Source organism: Ctenocephalides felis, unplaced genomic scaffold (genome assembly GCF_003426905.1).
Source record: "Ctenocephalides felis isolate EL2017-DRISC unplaced genomic scaffold, ASM342690v1 CF-g0.4_SCAFFOLD_01492, whole genome shotgun sequence".
Taxonomy (NCBI): domain Eukaryota; kingdom Metazoa; phylum Arthropoda; class Insecta; order Siphonaptera; family Pulicidae; genus Ctenocephalides; species Ctenocephalides felis.
In genome coordinates, this window is record NW_020537646.1 from 45,401,645 (window position 1) to 45,424,847 (window position 23,203).

Below are 23,203 nucleotides of genomic sequence, written 5' to 3' on the forward strand. Positions count from 1 at the left end.
AAGTGGTAAATTCACAATCAAATAACAACAAAGTAAAGATTTCAATACCAACACGAAATGCAAGTAGGCGAGAAAGGAATAGAATAATAATGATATTAATAGAATTTTTAACGATTAGTAATGTTAAATGCTCGAATATATGTTAGTTCATCATAAATCATTTATCCTCAATCAATCTCACAAACTTCGTCAGTAAATGATTAATAATCTTGTTAAATCTCGATATCGCGGCGCAAAATCTGTTGATCTCGCAATTACGATTTAGTTTAGTGCAAGAGGAGCTGGTCAGTTTTAGAATAAATATCAAACGATTTTGTTTTATATTTTCTTAAAATGTTCAAATAAACTGAGTTAAAGTATTATATAAATTCCTATGAAATAAAATGGTTAATTTATATTAAACGTTTAGAAGAATGAATATTTCGACATTCAAATAAAATCTAGAAAATTATTTTTACTATTGAATATTAATATTTATTTATATTAAACATTTGAGAGAATGAATATGTACAAAAATATTTTCACGAAGAATTTACTTTCAATTGAGAATTGTCTTTTGAATAATTTAATATATTTTAATAAGGACAAAAATATGAAACATCTTGACAACTAAAATATGTACAACAATGTAAGTGCTTTTAAATAAAAAAGAATGCATCACTATTTTTTTTAAACAATTGTTTATTTTATATATTTTATTTCAGTTAGTATCATGATATGACTTATTTTACATGGACTGCTAGTCGAGCGCAAAATAAGTGTAAAAAGATAGAAGGGGACTGTGATGTCATTTAGTGAACGAGCGTTGTAGACAATCATGGAATACTCCCGAATGATTAAATGTCATATGCATAGAACTTTTAATATATAAACCGATTTTAACATGTGGGTTAGATTTTATGTACATTTATTTCACAGTGGCAACATATTAATATCAAGGTTTTTGTAAAATTATTTGTTCACACTATTGCCATTAAAACTATCACAGATAATATTTGAATTACATTAATTGTTACGATGTATAATATATAATATATGTATGTAATATCCACAAAAATCGAGCATACAATATTTACTTTTAGGTTAAGCACGTGACATATGACATTTAATCCATCGGGAGTGTTCCACGATTGTCGGCAATGCTTGTTCACTCAGTGACGTCACAGCACCTTCTTTCTTTTGACCCTTTATAAATTATAACATGGAAAACATATGAGGACTAGCAGTCCATGTAGTATAAGGTCTATTTTATGAGTATCATACAACAAAGCAAATTGGACTTTTTAGTCCATACTGCAATTTCAAAAACCCTTTTACTTTAAAACATGCTCTAAATTGCCTTTAATTCTATTTATTTTTGATATATAGCCGTCTAAAATGTTTTACAAATATCAATATTTTAGTAGTAGTTTTATTTAGTAGGTAAATGTAAACAAATATAAACAAGCTAGTATTGGTGTTTTGCCTTGAGGCAAGTTACCCGAACTTCCCGATATGTGTATATAATCGACTTAATCAATAAAAAATCAAATAATTTATGAGTGATTAAAAGTATACCGAGTAGAATTATCACACATCATTGAAAACGAACACGATAACTCGGAGTATTTTCTAAAAGCACGTTTTCACAAATCAACAATTTTTATAACTGAACCAGTTTCCGTAGGACTTTAATGGATCGTATGTTCATTAAGACCAAGTACTCTGTCGTTATACTAAGTAAATCGTCTAATTTTAATTTTAACAAACGTCAAAAAAACTACTCATTTTCTCAAACTTTGATGAATTTTTAAAATTAAACTACTTGTCGCAAAGCCTTAATATTTCAGTAAGGTCTATAAGACCATGATATATATATGATATATATATCGCACATAAAAAAGTTCCATAAAAATCGGCTTAAATTTTTTTTCAACAGTTATTTACAAGAAAACTGCTCGGTAGATTTTCACCTAAAACTAATCAGTATCATTCCCAACTAATATCTTTCGAACAGTTTTTGATTTTTTATAATCGATTCGGTAGTATGAGCTTACATGTGGACGGAAAGTTTAACACTTTTTTCCAAATTACAAAGAAACGGCTCGGCAGATCGTCTCATAAAACTGACAAGCAATAATCCTCATTGAGACACATCAAATGGTTTTTGAATTTCTGAAATCGGTTCAGGCTTTTTGAGCAAACGTCGATGAAAGGTCTAATTTTGACAAATGCCAGAAAAACGATACTAATTTTTGTAAACTTTGACGAATTTTTAAAGCTAAACGAGTTGTCGTAGGGCGGTAATATTTTAGTATGATCTAGAAGACTATGGTATCTACCATAGTCTAAATTTTTCACTTTTCTGCTATTTACAAAGAAACGGCTGATACGCTAGTCCTCAACGCGATACATCGAATGGCTTTTAAATTTTTGAAATCGGTCAAGCCGTTTCGGTAAAAAATCTGCTCACACACACACATACTTTTTTCAAATTTTGTCTCATTCGATTCAGAATGGCTTGAAACATAGAGAAAACATAAAATTAGCGAATCGGTTTTTTCATGAAAACATAAACTTCTCCTTCGGGAAGTTAATATTGTTTACTTAATGCTAATTGAACTATGGATAATAACTCGAATTACAGTGATAATAAGCAATGACCGTGATCACTGAATAAAAATTAACTGCAAAAGAACTTACGATCAAAATTTAACATTTAAGATTTTTCCAATTGAAATGTCTAGATGCTGCAATGATGCATATGTTTGTCATTTTAGTATTATAAGAAAACTTTTGTTAGAATAATTTGATATGAGTGGTTTTGAAAAATTTTGGAGAAAGTAAATTGTCAGAGCATATTTTAAGACCTAATTATTTTTACGTGGATCTGAAAATGTTTATATTAAAAAGTATGATTACTTAAATTTTAAAGAGTCTCCATATTTCCAGTTCTAATAATATTCAAAATGAAACCAGCTCTTGATCTACAGGGTATCTTACGGCCCTCGATCCACGGATCTATTCCTCGCTCTGATCCATCTTTAGAATCGAGAGAGTGGGAGTGTCGATACTTGCCGAGAGTAGGGAACTTTTGGCATCAGTTCTGGTTTTTCTTTGGGGGTAAGCGGGGTTCCTGTACCAAAAGATTCATCAGTCCGCATCAAGTGTCCGGGTTGCCAAGTTCGACCCGTGTTCCATTCCAATCTTTCTAGCCAGGTGAGTCCGCACAGAAATTTGAGAATTGAATAAAAAAAATATAAATTCGAATCCTGATCTCTCGAATTCCCTGAAGATAAAAGGGACCGAAAGAGCTGTTTTAATCAATTTATTAAGTGAAGGAAAACGATGTGTTAATTTTATAAAGTGCTTCGCATATGTGATAAGGGTTTTCAATACGATTTCGTCAATGTCATCATTTTGGTAAGCTGAATTGTTTAATTATTTGACATGTGCTTTTAATGTCCAAGGTGTGATACAGTGTGTATTTTGGAACGGTAACTATTTCGGGAACGAGCTACAACTAGTATAGATTGAATCAGCCTATGCTACCCATGCTAACGCCACCAGTAATGAATTAAAAAGTATCACTTGCGCAAAAATTTATTAAATTAATTAAACAATTAATGAATTAGTTTGCACATTTGGTTGATTATATTCTAAACCTATGACCATAAAATAAACTTAATTTTATTACGTCAAATTCTTATTAGATCCTCTCTTTGGACAATTGCCAAAATTAAACGCAATCTCATATCAATCGCATTTCATATAAAGTTAGATACTTTAGATTTGGTTTTAATTAACAACACTTTAATAATGATAAGGAAATGAAACTTTTCCGTTATGAAAGAGTACGCTTTCGGGTAAAACAGAAATTGAATAAATGGTTTTACATGTGATGCATAAATACACAATAATTGAAGTCTATATTTAATTACATATTTGTATCCTTTATGACATGATATTTAAAGATTGACAGCAGTTTAAAATAAAAATCTAAAAGAGAAAATTTATCTCTAATAAAACTGTTGATAATTCAAGATCTATTTCATGAATGAGTCTTGCGTTTATTCTCAATGATTTAATTGGTTGAATTTTGGGGTCTTTATTTTTGATTCAAATCTAGGCATAACTCAAGTGTTGCGTATTTACAACAAATCTCTGCTACTTGTTGCTTTAGAAACAAATACCAAATAAAAAAGGTTTTAGTAAATAGTGCGCACTTTACCAAAAGAGCCTACTTTAACGATTTATGCATAATATTTTTCTGCTATGGTAATTATCTAGTGAACTATATTTATAAACATTCGGCCATTTTGATGACGTGTGGCATCTTGAACTACGGTCACTCGACACCGAGGCGTCGCTTGCCAAATTTGGAATCAGCTCGTCCGGTACTGAATTATTTACGTACTTCTAGTCTGCTAATATTCAAATCTCTTTCTTTTTATTTTTTTGGCTAATAATTAAGAATATTCTTCGAGAGTTTTAGGATTTCCGTCATTCATAAGAAATTTTTTGGTCATATTTGTAGGGTTTGTATAATTAAATAATATTATTTAATAATTCTGTCTGAATTTTTCATATGGAAAATTCAACAAATTGAATAAAAATTTAAGTTTTGGTGTGATTTAGGATAGAAAATATTTTTTATATTTATATTATTATAAACAAAAAATGTCTGCGCTGAGTGGTTTCATAAGATCAATGCCCTTTATCTTGTGCAATGCCATCTTACCCATTTACCAACCAACAAAGTTAACCAACTTAGACATTTAATTAAATTTAGTTTCACAAAACGATTTTTTTATCACACACCGTGTGTGCAATAATAGTAATGAGTAATTATCAGTTATTCTGAGTAAAATAAATTCTGATTTTTTTTGAAATAATAGTATTTGTAAAATTATAGAAAAACAAAATTTGGCATTGGTTTCATTGGGTACCAAAACAAAACAAAATATTTCGTTAGGAATTTCGAAACCTACATTTTTAGAAAATATCAATGCAAGGCCCATATTTATCCAATTTTATTTTTCAAATTTATCACCAACAGCAATAGTATCGCCTTTTATATATACCCCATAAACGAACAGTGTAAAAAATAATTTATTTCTTGTTTATATTATTTTCTTTGTTATTCTACTTATTTTTTTGACTTTTTACTATTCCTTAAAATTTTTCTTTGCATTATATTCTGTTTTTCATTATTGAGAGCAACATAGCGATTTTATATTATCTAATTATTTTTAATATAAATATTTGTCAATTTTACCTTATTGTACCTTACATTGCACATATGATATTCAATCCGCTCCTCGCAATAAAAAAAGTCTGAGGAGCGAGTTGCACACACGGTGTGCAAATAATTAATTTTTTTTAAAATAATATATTTTATGCAAATTTGCTTACGAATTGGGTGATTTTCGTAGTAGACAAGTATTTTTATTAAAAATGAACAATACAAACAGAAAAAAATCGCTCCTGGAGACCCAGTTCGAAAAAAATCGCCGTCTCGAATGGGATAAGGAAAATTGATAAATTATTGGAAGTAAAGCAATAAAATAACTATAAATACTTTATAAATAATTACAAACAAAATGTTTTGATCTAATCTTTTTTACATCTCAATGTATTATCTTTGAACCTGATACTTTCATTTCATTTACTATTTCCGTGTTATTGTAATTTATTGACGATTCCATGATTTTGTCAAAAACTACATTGGTATTAAATTGCAAGTCAAAAAAAATTTCGACTCGTAGTCCATTAGAAAATCTCTTTGTTAGATTGCTTTATAGTATCAAAGCAATATTTCAATTTATAATGAAATAGATGGGTCAACTTTGGGTTGCCTTCTAAAAAGCAATTTTATTGATGAGAAGTTTTATCATAAAAGGTCAAAGAACAACTTCTGATTGTTGTTATAAATAAAAAAAAAATTATAATGAAAACAAATTTCATGTGTAAAATTGATTAAATAGTATTTTTTGAGATATATGTTGTGCATAGTAGCTTAAGGAAAATTAATCCTTCATTCGTTCGAGACTACTAATGACAAATAATTTAAATGCTTCTACATATAAAAACAACGTGTAACTCTTATGCAACACCCATTTCTTGTAAGATTATCTGCGTTCATTCGAAGACAACGATTAAAAATAGAGTCGGAGTGAAAACGACTGAATCTGGCAACCAGAAGCGGCAAGTTTATTTACAGTCGACGCCCGAATTAGATTGCACTATTATATAGGCAACGTCCTGCGCTAATATACGAATCATAAATGATGATATTGATGATATTCTCTATTATAGTAAGCTGACTTCGATGTAATGAAATTGAAAAATAATGCTATTCAATAAACTCTATTTTTTCCCATAAATCTAATTTCTTATACTAATTAGTTTTCTGATCTGTAGGTACTTGTGAAAAATAACAAAACGTTACAACATTAGTTGACATCGTTTACAATGCGATTAAAATATATAAAAAAACACCTGCAATCAAATTTCAAGGGAAACGATAACATTTTGTTTATGTGAATAAAAAGATTTTTCTAGCGCAGTCAGTTTTTTTATTGAAAATAATATTGAAGACATATATTATTTAGATAACACAATATTTAAATTATTTTACTTTTAAGATGCGTTACATTATTGTATTGTGCCTCTAGTTTCATTTGCGATGTATGGGCTAAATTAGCCAAGAGATAAAACTTTAAAAAATGATACGAATATAACAAAAAGATTTTTAGATTGTTTATTCAGGGTTTTTTTAAATGCCTATTTATTTTTGCGATGACTTGATGTAACAGCAGTATATGCTAACTGTTTATTTGTTTCTTATATGTCACATTGAACAAATATGTAATACGAAGGTGCTTTAAGAAAGATTTTCAATTTCACTGTGAATACCATTGTGTTAAATTACGACAAAATATTTGTATTTTGCATAATAACTAATTGTGAATGTTAAACCATATATAAAAATACGTCCCTTTCTAATCAAATCTCAGTTACTGTTCTTTTTTCATTTAAAAGTTTTACCGGGATAAAAAATTCTTAGTAAGAAAAATAGATAAATAATAAATGATAGATAAAAACATTATAATAGAAATGATTTCGATGAGGGTAATAAATATATATTTATTAATCTTGAATATATCTTAATATATTTTTGCACAAGTTTCACATTTTTTGTTGTTATTTCAGACTCACAAAAAACTACAACCATGGCTGACGATGAGGTTTGGTAAGTACAAAAGATATTCTAAAATAAACAATCATATATTTTATAAATAATTTTCACAAAATTTATATACTTTTTCCATCTTCTTTCCATATTTCTATCTTCACATGGATGATCTTCATTTGAATCTGCGCAGTATGATTTTTTTCTCGATGCAAGGTAAATTTAACAAGCATGCTAAATTTTCAATAATATCTGAAAATGACTAATGATTTTATTCAAGTATTGTAGTCCTTAGATTGTCCAGTCCCTAGATTAAATTGCATCGCCTTTGAATGCACAAAGAATAAATCTGCAGATATGTCTATCTGCGGACATGATCAGTTAGTAAAGTTGATCATGAAATTGATAGCATCCAGGTGTTTTATAAAAGCTATATGAAAATAGCTTAGTGAAACACATCGATTTTGAAACCTTGAAAATTTTCATTTATATCTAGCATAAAGATTAAAGTTACTTAGATTGGTCGTGAGTATATTAGAAGTCCTGTAGTTTTAGCTTTAACTTCTGTAAACTGTAACCTCTAAATGCCTATGTAGCGTGATTTTTGTATGATAACAATAACTTATAAATTTATTAATATCAAATTAGTTTGACTTTGGAACAAACATTGAAATTAAGAATTATGTTCTTAAAATTTATTTAACACTTTAATTATCTAGACCAGCATGTTTATTTAAAATTATTTGCATTCCTTATTTATAATTTGTGTATAATAATTTAATTATTAATGATAAAGTTCGAAATTGGGTTTCAGTTTTATTTTAATAAGCTAAATTATTTAGGCGTAATTAAATAAAATAACAGTTTTTTTTATAAGGGAGAGATACTATGTACATCCTAGGACAAGTTGTTATTAAAATATGCGCAAAATTGAAACCAAAACTTTTGCGATTGTGTCGCCTGGTATCTCTCCCTTAATTTAATATAGGATATATAGATATCTATAGAAATTTATTTAGTAAAAATCTAATATATTGTCTTTTCTCTTTACAGCGAAAGCGCATCGAGGAGGTTTGTCCAAAATACACATTATCAAATAAAATAACACAATGTTATGATATTTAATTTTCAAATGTCAATACAATTATTTATTAATAATTTATAGTTTAAGTTATTTAATTTATGACATAAATAATATGCTCTAACATAAATTTTGCCGTGTCAAACATTCTCTTTCACTTTTTCATTGCAAATACACCATAAAATCACCTTATAATTTATAAAATAATTTTATATTTATATAATTAGTGATTGCATTTCCATCAATATTTAACTAAACTTTTCTTATCAAAATACCATATTTCGCTTGACACTTTCCACACGATTATCACACTGTCGCTAAATAGATCACACACACTATAACTTTGTTTGAACTTCAATATATCTTCTTCGGCGATCCACCTGCGGCCTTACCTGATGTTGGCAAATTCAGGAGAAGAAGAAGAAGCAGGCGGAAATCGACCGCAAGCGTGCTGAGGTGCGCAAGCGTATGGAGGAGGCCTCCAAGGCTAACAAGGCCAAGAAAGGTTTCATGACCCCAGACAGGAAGAAGAAACTTAGGGTAAGTGCCGTTAATGGTATCATTTATTTTACAAGTTTATCTGAATAATAAAAGAAATGAAACGATGAGTTGTGCATTGAACATAAATACAGTAGATCCTCGTTTATACGGATTCGCGATTATCCGGACTTCCAGAGCTCGCCAGTAGGTAAGCGGTTAAGAGCGATGGGACCTGAATCAGAGGTCCCGGGTTCGATACCCACTTCGAGCAGTCTGTTGTCAGGCAGCAGTGACAACGATTTTCACTTGGAAATATAGATAGCAATATGTTTACAAGTGAAAATAGCCTTGACCCGGCATTGCTGCACTAATAAAAATACTCGCCCTATTACAGAAATTGTAATAATAATATATCATATAGAGATGTGACAACTGATTGGGTTGCCATCTGTCAAACAGACTAGTATTAAGTCAAATCAGCACAACAGCTTATAGGACCATCGGGGTTCTGATTGCTATTCAAAAATAAAAAAAAAAAAATAATAATAATCTGGACTCCCAACCGCGACCAATTTATGATTAATACTGCAGTTTAGTATATCTATGTAATAGATAGATAGATAGATAGAGAACATACATAAGGAAGTTTCAATTTCTTAATAAACATTATTTTCGTTGTTATGTATTTATTATTTTTAATAAATACACAACATTCTATTTCCCGGATGTTCTATTTGAATGCCTATCGACAACAATTAGTCCGATTAATCGAGGTTCTACTGTAGATACAAATTGCGTCGAGAATATAAAAAGTCGTCGAGAAAGCTATAAAATTATAGCTATTTGCTATGAAATATAATTTAATATTGCTATTCTCAAAATTCTGGAATTACCTTTATTACTTATAAAATTAGTCACAGGGCTCATGTTTATTATTCACTTTCTATGAATTGTTGTATCTGTGGTAATGATAGACCTCTTGCACTTCAACCAATATTTTGATACAAAAACTTTTGGCTCTTTCGCATAATATATTAAGCCATAAATTTTACTTAGTTAAATAGGAATTACATTCATTTATGTGGTCATAATTTTACGTTATTTTATTTTTTTATAGTATTTTCAAATAAGACTTGGTTGAAAAAAGAATTTGTTATTTTAGATTGATCCCAAATTTAGATTTATTACATTATTCTTCTTCTTTTTTCTTAGCAGCTCTAAAAACTCTTTGAGCCATAAAAGCACTAATATTTTTCTAAATTACCATAGTTTTGCCAAATATACAGTATAGGTTAATCCTTCTATGAAGTTGTGGGTGATTAATTACATTATTTATCCTTGCAATTAAAATTGAATATGATCAGCACATGCGACGAACCAGCAAAATTAGGCATCAACACGATATAACATATTTTCGATTCATTTTATAATCTTATGAATGAATGAAGAATTTTATAATCTTGGGAATGAAGAAAATTGATATATACTTTTTACGTATACTTTCATATATAAGTATGAAAAATCATCCTGCTATCTATATTCATATTAGTTGGTAGTAACGAACTATCAAGAAGCTATGTATTTGCTGTGCGATCAGGCGTTTTACACATAAAACCTAACTTTTCGTGTGTGTTATCAAAGTCACATCAAAAAGATGCACGTATGACAAAATGCTCATTTACCGTTTGCTCGTTTTGTAGGTTAGATTTTATGTGTTCAATGCCTGATCGCACCAAAAATGCATAGCATGTTGACAGTTTTTTACTGCGTACTAATACGAAATTAGACCCATTACTTAGCATTACCAAAATATTCCTTCTATGTGCTGCTCGATCAAAATAATTATTTATTCAATGAATATTTCTTTATTTATTGTACCTACGAACCATTATCAATAAATGTACCATTTTAATTAGCCTAACATTTACTAACTTTTGAGACCATTATCAATGTACTAAACAGATATGTTTTAACCGTTATGCTATGTGTATATTACTTAAATTATTTTTCTAATATATTATTTATTCCCCTACAGTTGCTTCTGCGTAAAAAGGCTGCTGAGGAATTGAAGAAAGAACAAGAACGTAAAGCCGCCGAGAGGAGGCGCATCATTGAAGAACGTTGCGGTAAACCAAAGAACGTCGATGATGCCAACGAAGGTAAGGTTTTCAATTCAGTAGAATTATTAAAAAATATATTTTTCAATTGTTCTTAATTAAAAAAATTCTTTCAAAACCCAAATAATTTTAATAATATTTTTTTTTACAAAATTATAGCTAATTTGAATAAGTATAAATATTAAAAAATACTCAATTTTGAACATTGAAATTTCAAGAACAATTTGATATAGGTTATGTTTTATTTTTATAATACTTTTATTTCAGCAATATATATGGCAATTTTCATTAATTAAGTAACTTTGATTACAACCGGTTCATATTATATACCATTTAATATGTCGTATAACTCGATTGATTTCTCAAGTCCTTTAGTATAATTGTTCAATAAGTTGGATCCCATAAGCAAATCTATTTATGAACTTGATATGCGCCGATTATTTTACAATGAGTTTAAATAGAACATCATAATAATGTATAATTTTTATTATTATTGTTTTCAATTTCTCGTTGGCCGCACAATATTTTAGAGGCGGTTAAGAAAGTTCTGCGCGATTATCACCAACGTATCTGCTCCTTGGAAGATTCCAAATATGATATTGAGATCATCGTTAAACGCAAGGACTTCGAGGTACACAAGGAGATTATAAAAATATGTTCGCAAATCTTAGGTTACAGCTATATATTAAGTAAAAGCAATTGGAAAATGATTATATGAATAATTAAATTGAACGATCTTTTATATTCAATATGAGAAAAAATACGTTTATGAGCTATTGGGCATATTTCTATCATTTTTATACTATTATACTTTGCAGTCTGCTCCGTGTACATCATTCAAAGATTCTAAAGAAATTTAACTCGTTGAGTTATTTTAGTGCTAATTTGAAGCGCAATCGCAAAATGTTTCTAAGATTTTTTGCTCATGCTGGAGTAATATTTAATTTTAAAGCGATCCGTGGGCCAATTATCAGATAAAATTGATAACTAACTACTAACCTTCAAAATGCGGTAATTGTCAAGATAACATCAGTTCGAATTATTGCATGTGTTGTTTTAAGTGCATCAGTTTGTTGCACCCATAGATAAACAAGTAGATAGGTTGCACCTATAAATGAAATAGGCTTGAAGAAGAACTAATGTTATATTTTGACGTTTGTGCCATTTTAAATTTTAAGGAGATTAGGCAGAAGTTGAGATTGTGGTAATCACTCGAATAAATACTATAGCTCTTTGACACTTTCAGGACTATGAACTCATGCGACTACTCAACATAAAAGACATGTAACTTTATCATAACTATTTTATCCGAAAATTGGCCTACTAATTTTTAAATCGTAAAGAAGTGTAATAGAAAAAAATTTTACTCTCATTCAAGATAGATATTGTAAATAATATATAGTAATGTAAATTGTATAAAATTTCAATCTACAGCTCTATCTCCAACAAAATAAAATATATAACTATGTTGTTCCTATTTTAAGTTTTTTTAAAACTTTCTAACTACTTTCATAATCGATTTTTTTTGAAAATAGTTGGTTAACTAAGACCTATTATTAACAATTCAAATACATGCTCTAAGATTATGCCCATTAGTTTCTAAATGCTATTTTGACAGGGTCCAAAAATTTATTATATACAATGTATCTATATCAATAGCTTTTTTCGATCAATTTCGCTAATTTGCATATTATAATTTTTCCAATTGCTTTTACTTTTATGTTGTAGCTCGAAGGTTGCATAACAACACATGCGCATCGATAACATTTATTATCAAATATTATTTAGCAATATTATCTTCTATTGGAACGGCCTGCACTTATGAACTGTCTTGTGGCTCTGCTGCGTCTTTTCTGTTTATTGTTTTTGTTTTTTGTTATTATTTTTTTATTTTTATATTCTATTTTTTATAAATTTGATTTTGTATTCCATCGGAATGTAACTTCAATAGTTTTTATCATCTTTTCTAAGTTACTAGTGTAGTCTTATTTTTTATATATTTCTATATACTCGTATATAATTTTTATGCTTTTTGCTATTTTTGCATAACTATTATGGGAATATTGTTTTGTTCTGTATCTTGTTTATCAATTTTTCATCATATTTGTACGTCAAATGGAGAATCAATTTCTCTTTCGTCAATGTAAACGTTTTTCATATGTGATGATAAATTATATATAATTTTGTCATATATGTGGTCTCCTATACTTACATTGTGTACATATTCATGACAATGTAAAAAGTAATAAGACTTGTAAATAAATCCAGTTCCTTTACTGCAAACGGTCAAAAAATAGGTTTCACAGCTACGAAGTTTCCAAACACAACGATATAAATAATTACACATTTCATGTAATTACTGATATCTTTTACCTTTTTGATGCACATTAAGCTCAAGTAATCAATGCAGTATGAAATTAAGTGTAACTTTTTCAAAAGAATCAATGCCAAATTATCGATAGATTTATTGTTTCAAAAATTGATTATGGGGGCGTAAATAAATTTTTCTACATTTTGTCCGATAGAACAACTTAAGTCCATCATCAAGGCTTACCACGATAGGATTGCCTCCATTGAAGATGAGAAGTACGACAGAGAGTACGAAGTCCACAGAAAAGACTTTGAGGTTTACAACGTTTTACAAATACAAATCAATTTGATTTTTTTTTATAAATTTTTATTTACTCCAACTGGTGTTTTCCTTTCAATTGGCTTTTGTTTCATGATATATGATTTTTGTTGGAATTTTACTAGTACAACACAGTATACACAATTGCTTATCTTGTGACAGATTTAGTTGACTTAAATTTAGACTGAGTAGAATGCTGTACATATTGTAGTACCGAATTTATATTTTTTTTGTAATTAGTTTGACATCACCTACACGATACCACTCATACCAACTTGAGATATTTTGATGTGACCGTTTGTTTTCTTGTTCATCGTTAATTGAGATTTTTTATTCAGTTTTTATGTACTTATTTTTTAGTAACGTACGTTTTCCTTGTATCTATCTGATGTTTTTTTACAGTTCATCGCTTTTGCTTTTCGCTTTTATCTCCAATAAACAAAATGCAATTTTTTATATATCATTAGAGACAAAAAAGAATAATGTTATTCAGCGGGTGCTGTATGTCGATATTTAAGAAAAGACGTTTTGTAATTTTTATTCTTTTAGCGTTATGTTATGTGCTGGAAAATTTTTCATTTTGAACTGTACAATGCGAAAAATGAATTAGATTTTCATAAATTCGATTATGAGTCATACTTGCTTAAAAATCCAATTCGTTTTTCTCATCACAGTATAGTAGTATATTGTATATAAATTTCTATCTATCGTATATGCGTTGAATTATTTTCAGGCACTAATTTGTAAATATTTTTGAGTATTGTTCATCTGTGTATATATATTTTATTTTCATACAACTAAAAATACTCCATGAGTACCTGAATATAACATATATGAGTTAACCATTTGTCAACAGATCGTTCTCCCTTTTATATACCAATCATAAGCAACTTATTGGACTAATAATAATATCCCTTGTGATCGTAACATATTCTCTGTGATTTCATTTTTTCCGGTGCACTTGACACACTCAATAGCCGAACTCCAAACGATTTGTTCGGCGTACTGGCAGCGTATTTACGGCCTCGAAGGCGATAAATTTGACCTGGAGCATATCCAGAAAGTGAAAGAGTACGAGGTAAAAAATCAAAGTACACGCCGGATGAGAGACATACGACGCACAAATCAAACCTTTGTTTCACGAATTGGTTTTAGTTTTTCCTATTTTCTCTTTAACGTTTTCTGTTATTAATTTTACTGCAGCGCGTTAATCTATAGTGAATCGTTGTTGCATTTATACGCTCAAGCATTTATTTCGACGCATACGACGATCGTTCAATCTTATCCTAGAATTATCCCAAAATTACCGAAACCTCAAGGGCACCCGTCACAAACATCCGCTGTTGATCGTCAAAAGTCGATTCATTCACGCCTCCTCGAGCCTTTCCTCTGTCTATTCGAAATCGACGATAAATTTTAAATGAAAATGGTTAAATTTTGCAAGTAGTTGGACACTGTGATTTGACTCTGTGTTTCCATTGCTTTTTTCAAATAGACAAGCTGAGAAAAATTTGCCAGGAATATTACGACAGGATGTATAAATGTGAGAGCCAGAAATGGGATTTGGAACACGAAGTCCGCAAGCGCGACTACGAGGTACAGATGTAGCACCAAAACCGTAATCAAAATATATAAAAAACATTGTTGATTCAAGTGATCAGATTGATTTTCAGTTTTCTGTTTCATTTTTTTATTTGAAATTTCGCGACCACAGATGTTGATAAAAAACGCTGAATAATCTCATCTGGTCTTCCGCATATTCATGTTGAGAACATACTTGTTTTTGATTAACTATATTTGTGAAGAAGTTACCCCTGGGCCTTTATAAAATTCCTAGGTTTTCGCGACGGAGTTATGAAGTGCACGAAAATATTTTTTAAACTTCCTTGTTGTCCTAACCCTATCCTATATTTTTGGCCACATCATATTTTTTGGCTGCCGACATAAATCACGTAGCGATAAAACCTGAATTAAAAGGTCAATTTTGAGGAGCACTACGCTCTTTAAAAATAATAATGACTGCTATTTATTGAGTTTGAAATATTTTTCCACCCAGGGGTGTATCTACTACTAGCACGGATTCTTCATGTAATAATCTCTAATTCAAAAAAAACATGCTTAACTCGCCATTATTATTATTGTTAATTTATTTTTTGTAAATAATATCGCATTAAGCATAATTTAGGACTGACACTTGAATTTATATCATTTTAATCACAATTGACTAAGAAAGGCACTGCAATTGTGTGCTGGGTGTATTCGACCACGTCACGAAAGGCGATTTGGCATTTCCATAAAATATCCTATCCCCGCATTTTAGATTATATCATAGAAATAGCAATGACATTTCAAATAACTAAATAAAATTACTTTTTAAAGCATGGTTTGAAACTCCTGAAGCCCAACAATTTCATTGATTAAAGTTGCAAAGTTTTTTTTTAAATTTAATTCCATATAAATTTTGTTTCATGATCGCGATAACTCACATAGAACGAGCACAAATTTAAACCTATTTAAAGTGGAAGCTTTACATGACAAGTTCCCTGCTTTAAAATACGTTGGTACGCACCAATTATTATCCATAAAAAGTATGGCACTTCAGATATATGCTAAAACTATTTTAAATAAGTAAATGAATAAATAATCTATGAATTAACTAATTTTCAAAATATTGTCATTTATATTTATTGATATATGGAAGGTAGAAGATGTTGATTAGCTTCATAATGCCTAACAGCCTATTTTATTTCGTAGCAGCTACTAACTGATTCTCTGCATTAGATTTATACAGATTTCTATCGGAACAAGCTTTAATAATATATAACAATATACCCAGCACCGGTATTTCAGTGTCTTAATCTAAGTCAGAACTTTTTTCACGCGCAGAACAAACGAAAATCTATGAAAAGAAACAGTGTTCCAACATCTGACCCGTTGTTATGTAAAAAAATAAAGTCCAGCGAGTGCCATACTTCAAATGGAAAATCCCGAAAATGTATCCTTACTGTTTTACTACCCTAAAATTCCAACAATTCCAAAAAACCTCTTAGTGACGTCGGTCGAAACTTTTCCTCTAGCTTTTAGCCCATTACCAATGCACAACACTATTATATGTATTCTATATGTGTAAATCGAACAATTGACACACGAACAGGAAAATGTTTCACCTTAGCTGCATCATTCAAAGAAAAACAATGCCAATTACATGTACACTAAAACCAAAAAAATCTGTCAATAGATATTTACATACACAACACAACATATACATTATAACAGGCGCCTATCAAAATCGCTGCCGTTTCTGTGATAACACTCATGGTTCTGTCGTACTAAATCCAAATTACGATCGAAAAGCTGATGAAGACCAGCCAGACGACTGTCCAAAATAATATATATGTTATTTCCCAAATACATCAAAGCAAGTTCAATAACTGCATTACTGTAAAACTATTAGTCTTTCTTACAATAATAATTACTCATAATAATTGCTTTCTTGGCTATATCAAAGACATAATGAGGGCAAAATTCTTGAATACACGAAGTATTGAAAAATTATTGCTCAGTATCCATTTACTCTCGATGAAGAATACATGTAATACTATTAGTTCCAATACGTAATTTGAGTATCGATGAATTTTCTACGTTTTTTTGACAATGCGTTTTTGACGAAAAACAATTTCACTTAAAGACCATAATGATTTAACACTAGTTTCTGAAAAAAGACGATACATTTAATTACAGAGGTCTACAAAAAAAGTTGTATGTATTGGTTGTCCGACATATGTTTTCCAATGTAGTGTTTACTGCTGAACACAAACTTAAAGTCAAAATTGGGGGTCAAACTTTGTGATTTGTGTGACTCTCAATTTTGACTTTGGATTCGGGTTCAGTGGTAAAAACTATATTGGAAAACATATATCGCACACCCAATACAGACATCTTTTTTTGGTTCTTCTTCAAAGCGATACTGATTTAATCAGTAATTTCATTTACAAGAATTCATGATTTTTAAGTACTATTTTGACTTTTACATCGTAAGTTATTTCACGTACATATTTGTATTTAATATAGTGAAATATAAAACGAATAATTCTATGGAAGAAGACAACATCGCACCTAACGAAATGGTGTCTAATACTGTTGTTGGGTATTTTTAATAGATGTTAAGACTACAAGCGTTTTTAAGTTTTTTTTGAATATGGTAGTATTACATGTATTGAGACACTATTACACTCTTACAGATTTGTTTCTATTTAACATATAGGCAGTTTTAAATATACAAAATTCATTTTGAAGAAGTTATGCTATGTGTGCAATAGAAACAAATACTGCAAATAACAAGTGCTCAGGCATTTGTTGAAGATTTTCATATCAACCATTTGCTTTGTAATATAATATCAAATATGCATGTTGGATCAAATTAATACACCACTTCTCTATCTGTTCTAAATTATTTATATTAGTTTTCCTTTCCGCAATGCTGCTAACAATTGCGTACCATATAAGTGTTCCATGTTTCTGTGTGTTTCATCTAAATTTATTTGCTGCAAGAAGTTTATGATTTGCATACAAACAAATTCATACTTTGCCTACAAATTCTTGCAAAGCAAATAAATCTATCGATGCTTTTTATGTCATAGCTTATCGATATTATATGTACTTGTAAATATCTGTACATATTTCTGTATTTAAGTGTTCTCATGCATGAATAAATTTTGATATAGAAATAGTTTATAAAGATATCTATAAATATTGTATATACATATTGTCAATAGTAAAGTTTTCTTGTTTGTGAATCTCTTTAAAAAACGAAGTCAAACTTCAATTTTAAATAAAATTTTTCCATATTTTTATGAATTAATGCATGTATACTACATTTGATAATAAGCAATAATACTTTATTCTAATGAAAAATCTGTTTTCTACGCCACAATTTAGATTGCCGATCTCAACTCACAGGTGAACGACCTCAGAGGAAAATTGTAAGTTTTATTTAATATTATTAAATATAACTTAACTTATTTCAATTCAACCATAGAATATAGACGTTTATCAAAAAGGTTGCAACTGGTGCAAATGATTAATATAGGGTAGATATGGGGCTCAAGAATCCGCGAAAAAATAGTCTACCGCCGATATCTCAAAAATCTGTAAAATTTAGAATTTTTCAACATTTAGAATATTTGAATTGGCATCAGGAGGATAACGGCAATATTTAAAAATCTATAACAAAAGTAAATTTTAAGTATACGTTATTTAATTGTTATATAACATACATTGTTAATTTTAGGTTATCTTGAACAGTTTTCAAATACTTATTGTCATTTAACTTAATATTTTTCACCGGGAAGTGTCTCATATTTAAGTCATTTGTGCGTTAATAGTGACCATACGTCCCGGATTTCCATCTTGTGTCTCGGGTTTTTTTTACAAGCAATATTTGTCCCAGATTTAGATCTTTTGGCCCGGATTGTCTCGTTTTTTTGAAATTTAATACGTAAATTAATAAAAATTATGAAAAAAATGAACAAGCGCTATTTTTTAAAAATTAGTTATGAAGAAAATTGTATTCAAGGCTCAAACGCGAAAAAACATGAATATCATATATAAACAAGTATTACATATAACCCAGCGATTTCCAACCTGTGGGGCGCGCCCCCCTGGTGGGGCGCGGTGCCGTCCCAGGGGGGGCGCGAAGCTCTTTCAAAAATATGGTTGTTAAATGCTGAGTAAGTGTCAAAAACAAATCAGCAAAATGTATGCAAGTAATCTACAATTTTCGCAATTCTGTCAGGACAAATGTAAAAGCATGATTATACTATACTTTTGGTGCATTCAAAATATTTCGTTTTTGCGTTTGTAGTTGAGTGAGCTGTAGGCCTATAAACAAAAGATAAACACTCGGATCATATCGAATATTCACGTGCTTACTCGAGACTAACTTAAGTAAATAAACAAAAGCATCCTTTTTATTCTGTTATCTATAAATCGAATTAGTTCATTAGTTGTGCTGGAGATACACGCGTTGATATATAGAAAAAATCATTTCTAAATTATTATTGAGTTAAAATTTATAGCTTTAGTTTTAGCACATTATTAGCCAGGAATTATTGTGAAAAGTAGTGAAAAAGTGATTTTCTTTGATTTGTTATAAAAACCGTTTGTGATGGATAAATACGTGACTGGGTTGAAAAGAAAATTTACTGAAGCAGAAGAAGAGGGTGGTGAAAATAATGGAAATGTTTCTTCACAAAATAGTAAAACTGAACATAGAAAATATGATCCAATGTACTTATCATTGGGATTTACGTATAAGATCATTAATGGTCAAGAACGACCAATGTGTTTGCTGTGTATGAATTCTTTGGCCTCAGATAGCATGAAACCAAGTAAATTAAAACGACATCTGGAAAAAGTCGCCGATCATGTTGGCAAAACAAAAGAATTTTTCCAAAGAAAATTAGATAACTTAAATAAACAGAAAGAATCGTTTTCAAAAGCTTTGTCTGTATCACAAAAAGCGTTACTTGCGTCATACGAAGTTTCGTATAGAATTGCTAAATGCAAAAAACCCCATTCAATAGGAGAAACTTTAGTACTACCAGCAGCTATTGACATAATAGCTATGATGTTTGGTGAATCATATGCTGATCAAATTAAAAGCATTCCGCTGGCAGATAATACGGTGGGAAGACGAATATCAGATATATCTGATGATCTTTGCGATCAGTTGATAGAAAAAATTAAATTATCTTCTTTCGCGTTGCAAGTAGATGAGGCAACCGATGTTGCTAAGGATGCACACTTAATAACATATATAAGACATGTTATGGAAAATGATATTAGAGAAGAGTTGTTATTCTGTAAGGCAATTGAAGGCAAAGCTACGGCGAGTGAAATTTTTAATATAATTGATAACTTTTTTATTGAAAATGGTATTTTATGGGAGAACTGTGTTGGACTGTGCACTGATGGAGCTCCATCTATGGCAGGAAAAAATGCTGGTCTGCAGGCCCTAGTTCGAAAAGTGGCTCCTCGTGCAGTTTGGACGCATTGTATGATTTATAGGCAATCTCTTGTTGCAAGAAATATGGGTGAAGAATTACTTGAAGTATTTGAAATTATAATAAAAGTTGTTAATTTTATCAAAAATAGTCCATTAAGAGAAAGGCTTTTTGGAAAATTGTGTGATGACATGGGCTCAGAATACAAAGCACTACTTTATTATTGTGAAGCACGTTGGCTTTCTCGTGCTAAAGTACTTCAAAGGGTGTTTGAGCTCAAAAAAGAAATTGCCATTTTTCTTGCTGATAATAAAAGAGATGAAGCAGACATATTTTATGACACGAAGTTCCTCGCAAAATTTGCGTATCTAGTTGACATTTTTAAAAGACTAAGTGATTTAAATAAATCAATGCGAGGAACTCAAATTCATGCTTTTTTTCAAAAGGACAAGATTACGGCGTTTATGAAAAAAATAGAGCTGTGGATAGCTAGTATGAAAAGTAATAACTTTGATATGTTTCCTTCTTTTAAAACTACATGTGTTACTGATGATGAAATAGAAGCAAGTAAAGATCTTATTATCAATCATATGACTAGTTTAAGGAACCAATTTGCGCATTACTTCAAAGATCTAGATATGTCCAAATACGAATGGATTAGAAATCCATTTGTTATTGATAAATATGATAATTTTGGACTTCCAACGACAGAGCAGGAAATGATAATTGATTTATCTAGTGATAGCACATTGAAGCAGATGTTTCAGGACGAAAAGAATACTGTTAAGTTTTGGTTACAAGTAAAGGACGATTTTCCAACTTTGACAAATAAAGCCTTAGAAATTTTATTATCATTTGTGACATCCTACTTATGTGAAATTGGTTTTTCTGCAGTAGCAGTATTAAAAACAAAGTACCGATCTCGTTTAGTGATAGAAAAGGAACTGAGAACAGCGATTTCTACAATGGGGCCGCGGTTTGAGAAAATTTGTGCTGAAAAACAAGCTCAACCGTCGCATTAATTTTTTAATATTGTGTGAAATATTATATCATTTGTTTTTATTAAATTTAAAATTATTTTTTTCCTATAATCCATAGTTATGTTTGTATGTATATTTTTGTATGTATATTTTTGTATGTTTATTTTTGTATGTATGTATATTGTGCATTATTTGGTACGAGATTGAATAAATCATAATTTCAATTAAGTATATTTAAATTAAATTGTTAAAAAAATTAGGGGGGGGCGCAATATTTTTTTCTTTCAAAAGGGGGGCGCAAGGAAAAAAAGGTTGGAAACCGCTGAATAACCGAATAATAAAGTTTTTACTAAAAGTCCGCAATTCTGATTAAAATTGATTAATTTAAAAAAACTATTTTTTATTGTATTTTCAAATAGCGTTTGTTATTAGCCACCCGACCCAGATTACCACAACCAAAAATTGCCGCCACGGTTTTGACTTAAAAATTTATGGTCTCCTTAGTTAATAGGACCAAGCAAATGTATAATAGATAAATTAAACAATTGATATATAATAAACTAATTGTATTTCAGCATGAAACCCACCCTCAAGAAGGTCTCCAAATACGAGAACAAGTTCGCCAAATTGCAGAAGAAAGCCGCCGAATTTAACTTCCGTAATCAACTCAAGGTTGTCAAGAAGAAGGAATTCACACTCGAAGAGGAAGACAAGGAGGTAAGACATAAAAAATGATAATTAAATTTCTATCAAAATATAAAAATTTAATCATCGGAAAAAATATGATCAATTGCTATTTTTATTAGGGAAGTATATACCAGATTTACATAACGTACTTCTAATTTAAACATAAAAACATGCTGATTCGTTTTAAGATCAATTTTTATTCAATTACTTTGGCTCTATACTTCATACAGTACGAGATCAAATTGAACTCAAACATTTTTTAACGACGTTGTAAACAAAACGTTTATTTTCTCGAAGCATATTTTTCACACTTTCCATAATAAATTGATTTTACAGTTCCAAAATCAGTAATGACACTAATCTTTTAAAACATTAAAAAATAGCGTCAAGTTTGCACAACATAACATTCATTGCAATTATAATTATTTAAGTACTGACTTATTATCAGTCTATATATAATTATAAACTATTGTATTCTGAACTATTGTATTCTTATTGTTATTCTGAAGGTTAAATATTTTTCCAAACTTTTGAGGAATAAAATTTTCTGGAGCAGAATTATATTTATTTAAGCATGAAGTTTTTCTCTTCTGATATGTTAAGTAACCAGCAAAACAATGATTGTTGTTCTTTATATATCAAAGGTTACCAATGAAAAAAAAAGCTTAGAAAAAATTGGCTTTTTCATGATGCTTTGTTATTTTATCTCTTAAATCACTTATTAATCACAAAGTTTACTTGTAAAATTCGTTTACAATAATGCAATTAAGTTGCCAACCAAAAAATAAAGTACTTTCAGAACAAAAAATATAAACTAATTTATCAATAATTTAAAACATCACACCTATAAGCAGTAGTTTGGAAAATCAATATGTTATATACATATCTGAAATCATATTTCATAATTACATTCACTAACTTTTCTACAGGCCAAAAAACCTGAGAAGGCAAATTGGATCAAGAAGTGATTGTCACATTTTTGATAATTTTACAAACACATTTTTATATTTTTTGCTTAAAAGGTTTTTTGTCACGATATTTACTTTGCCAT

At 29.7% G+C, this 23,203-nt stretch overlaps 1 protein-coding gene across 8 annotated transcripts in view; it reads left to right on the forward strand.

The window, feature by feature from the left end:
* The first annotated feature begins 3,050 nt into the window (after positions 1-3,050).
* LOC113371519 (troponin I) overlaps positions 3,051-23,203 on the forward strand; it is a 21,254-nt gene continuing 1,101 nt past the window's right edge. The window contains exons 1-8 of one of the 8 annotated variants that reach the window (XM_026612148.1): positions 3,051-3,198; positions 7,195-7,229; positions 8,228-8,245; positions 8,667-8,795; positions 10,771-10,894; positions 14,459-14,559; positions 18,420-18,463; positions 22,041-22,182. In XM_026612148.1, the coding sequence (XP_026467933.1) occupies positions 7,215-7,229; positions 8,228-8,245; positions 8,667-8,795; positions 10,771-10,894; positions 14,459-14,559; positions 18,420-18,463; positions 22,041-22,182 (573 nt within the window). In that variant the 5' untranslated portion in view covers positions 3,051-3,198; positions 7,195-7,214. Of the gene's footprint in view, positions 3,199-7,194; positions 7,230-8,227; positions 8,246-8,666; positions 8,796-10,770; positions 10,895-11,382; positions 11,484-13,377; positions 13,479-14,458; positions 14,560-14,976; positions 15,078-18,419; positions 18,464-22,040; positions 22,183-23,203 lie in introns of all 8 variants that reach the window. The other 7 variants (XM_026612146.1, XM_026612147.1, XM_026612145.1 and 4 more) reach the window with 7 other exon arrangements.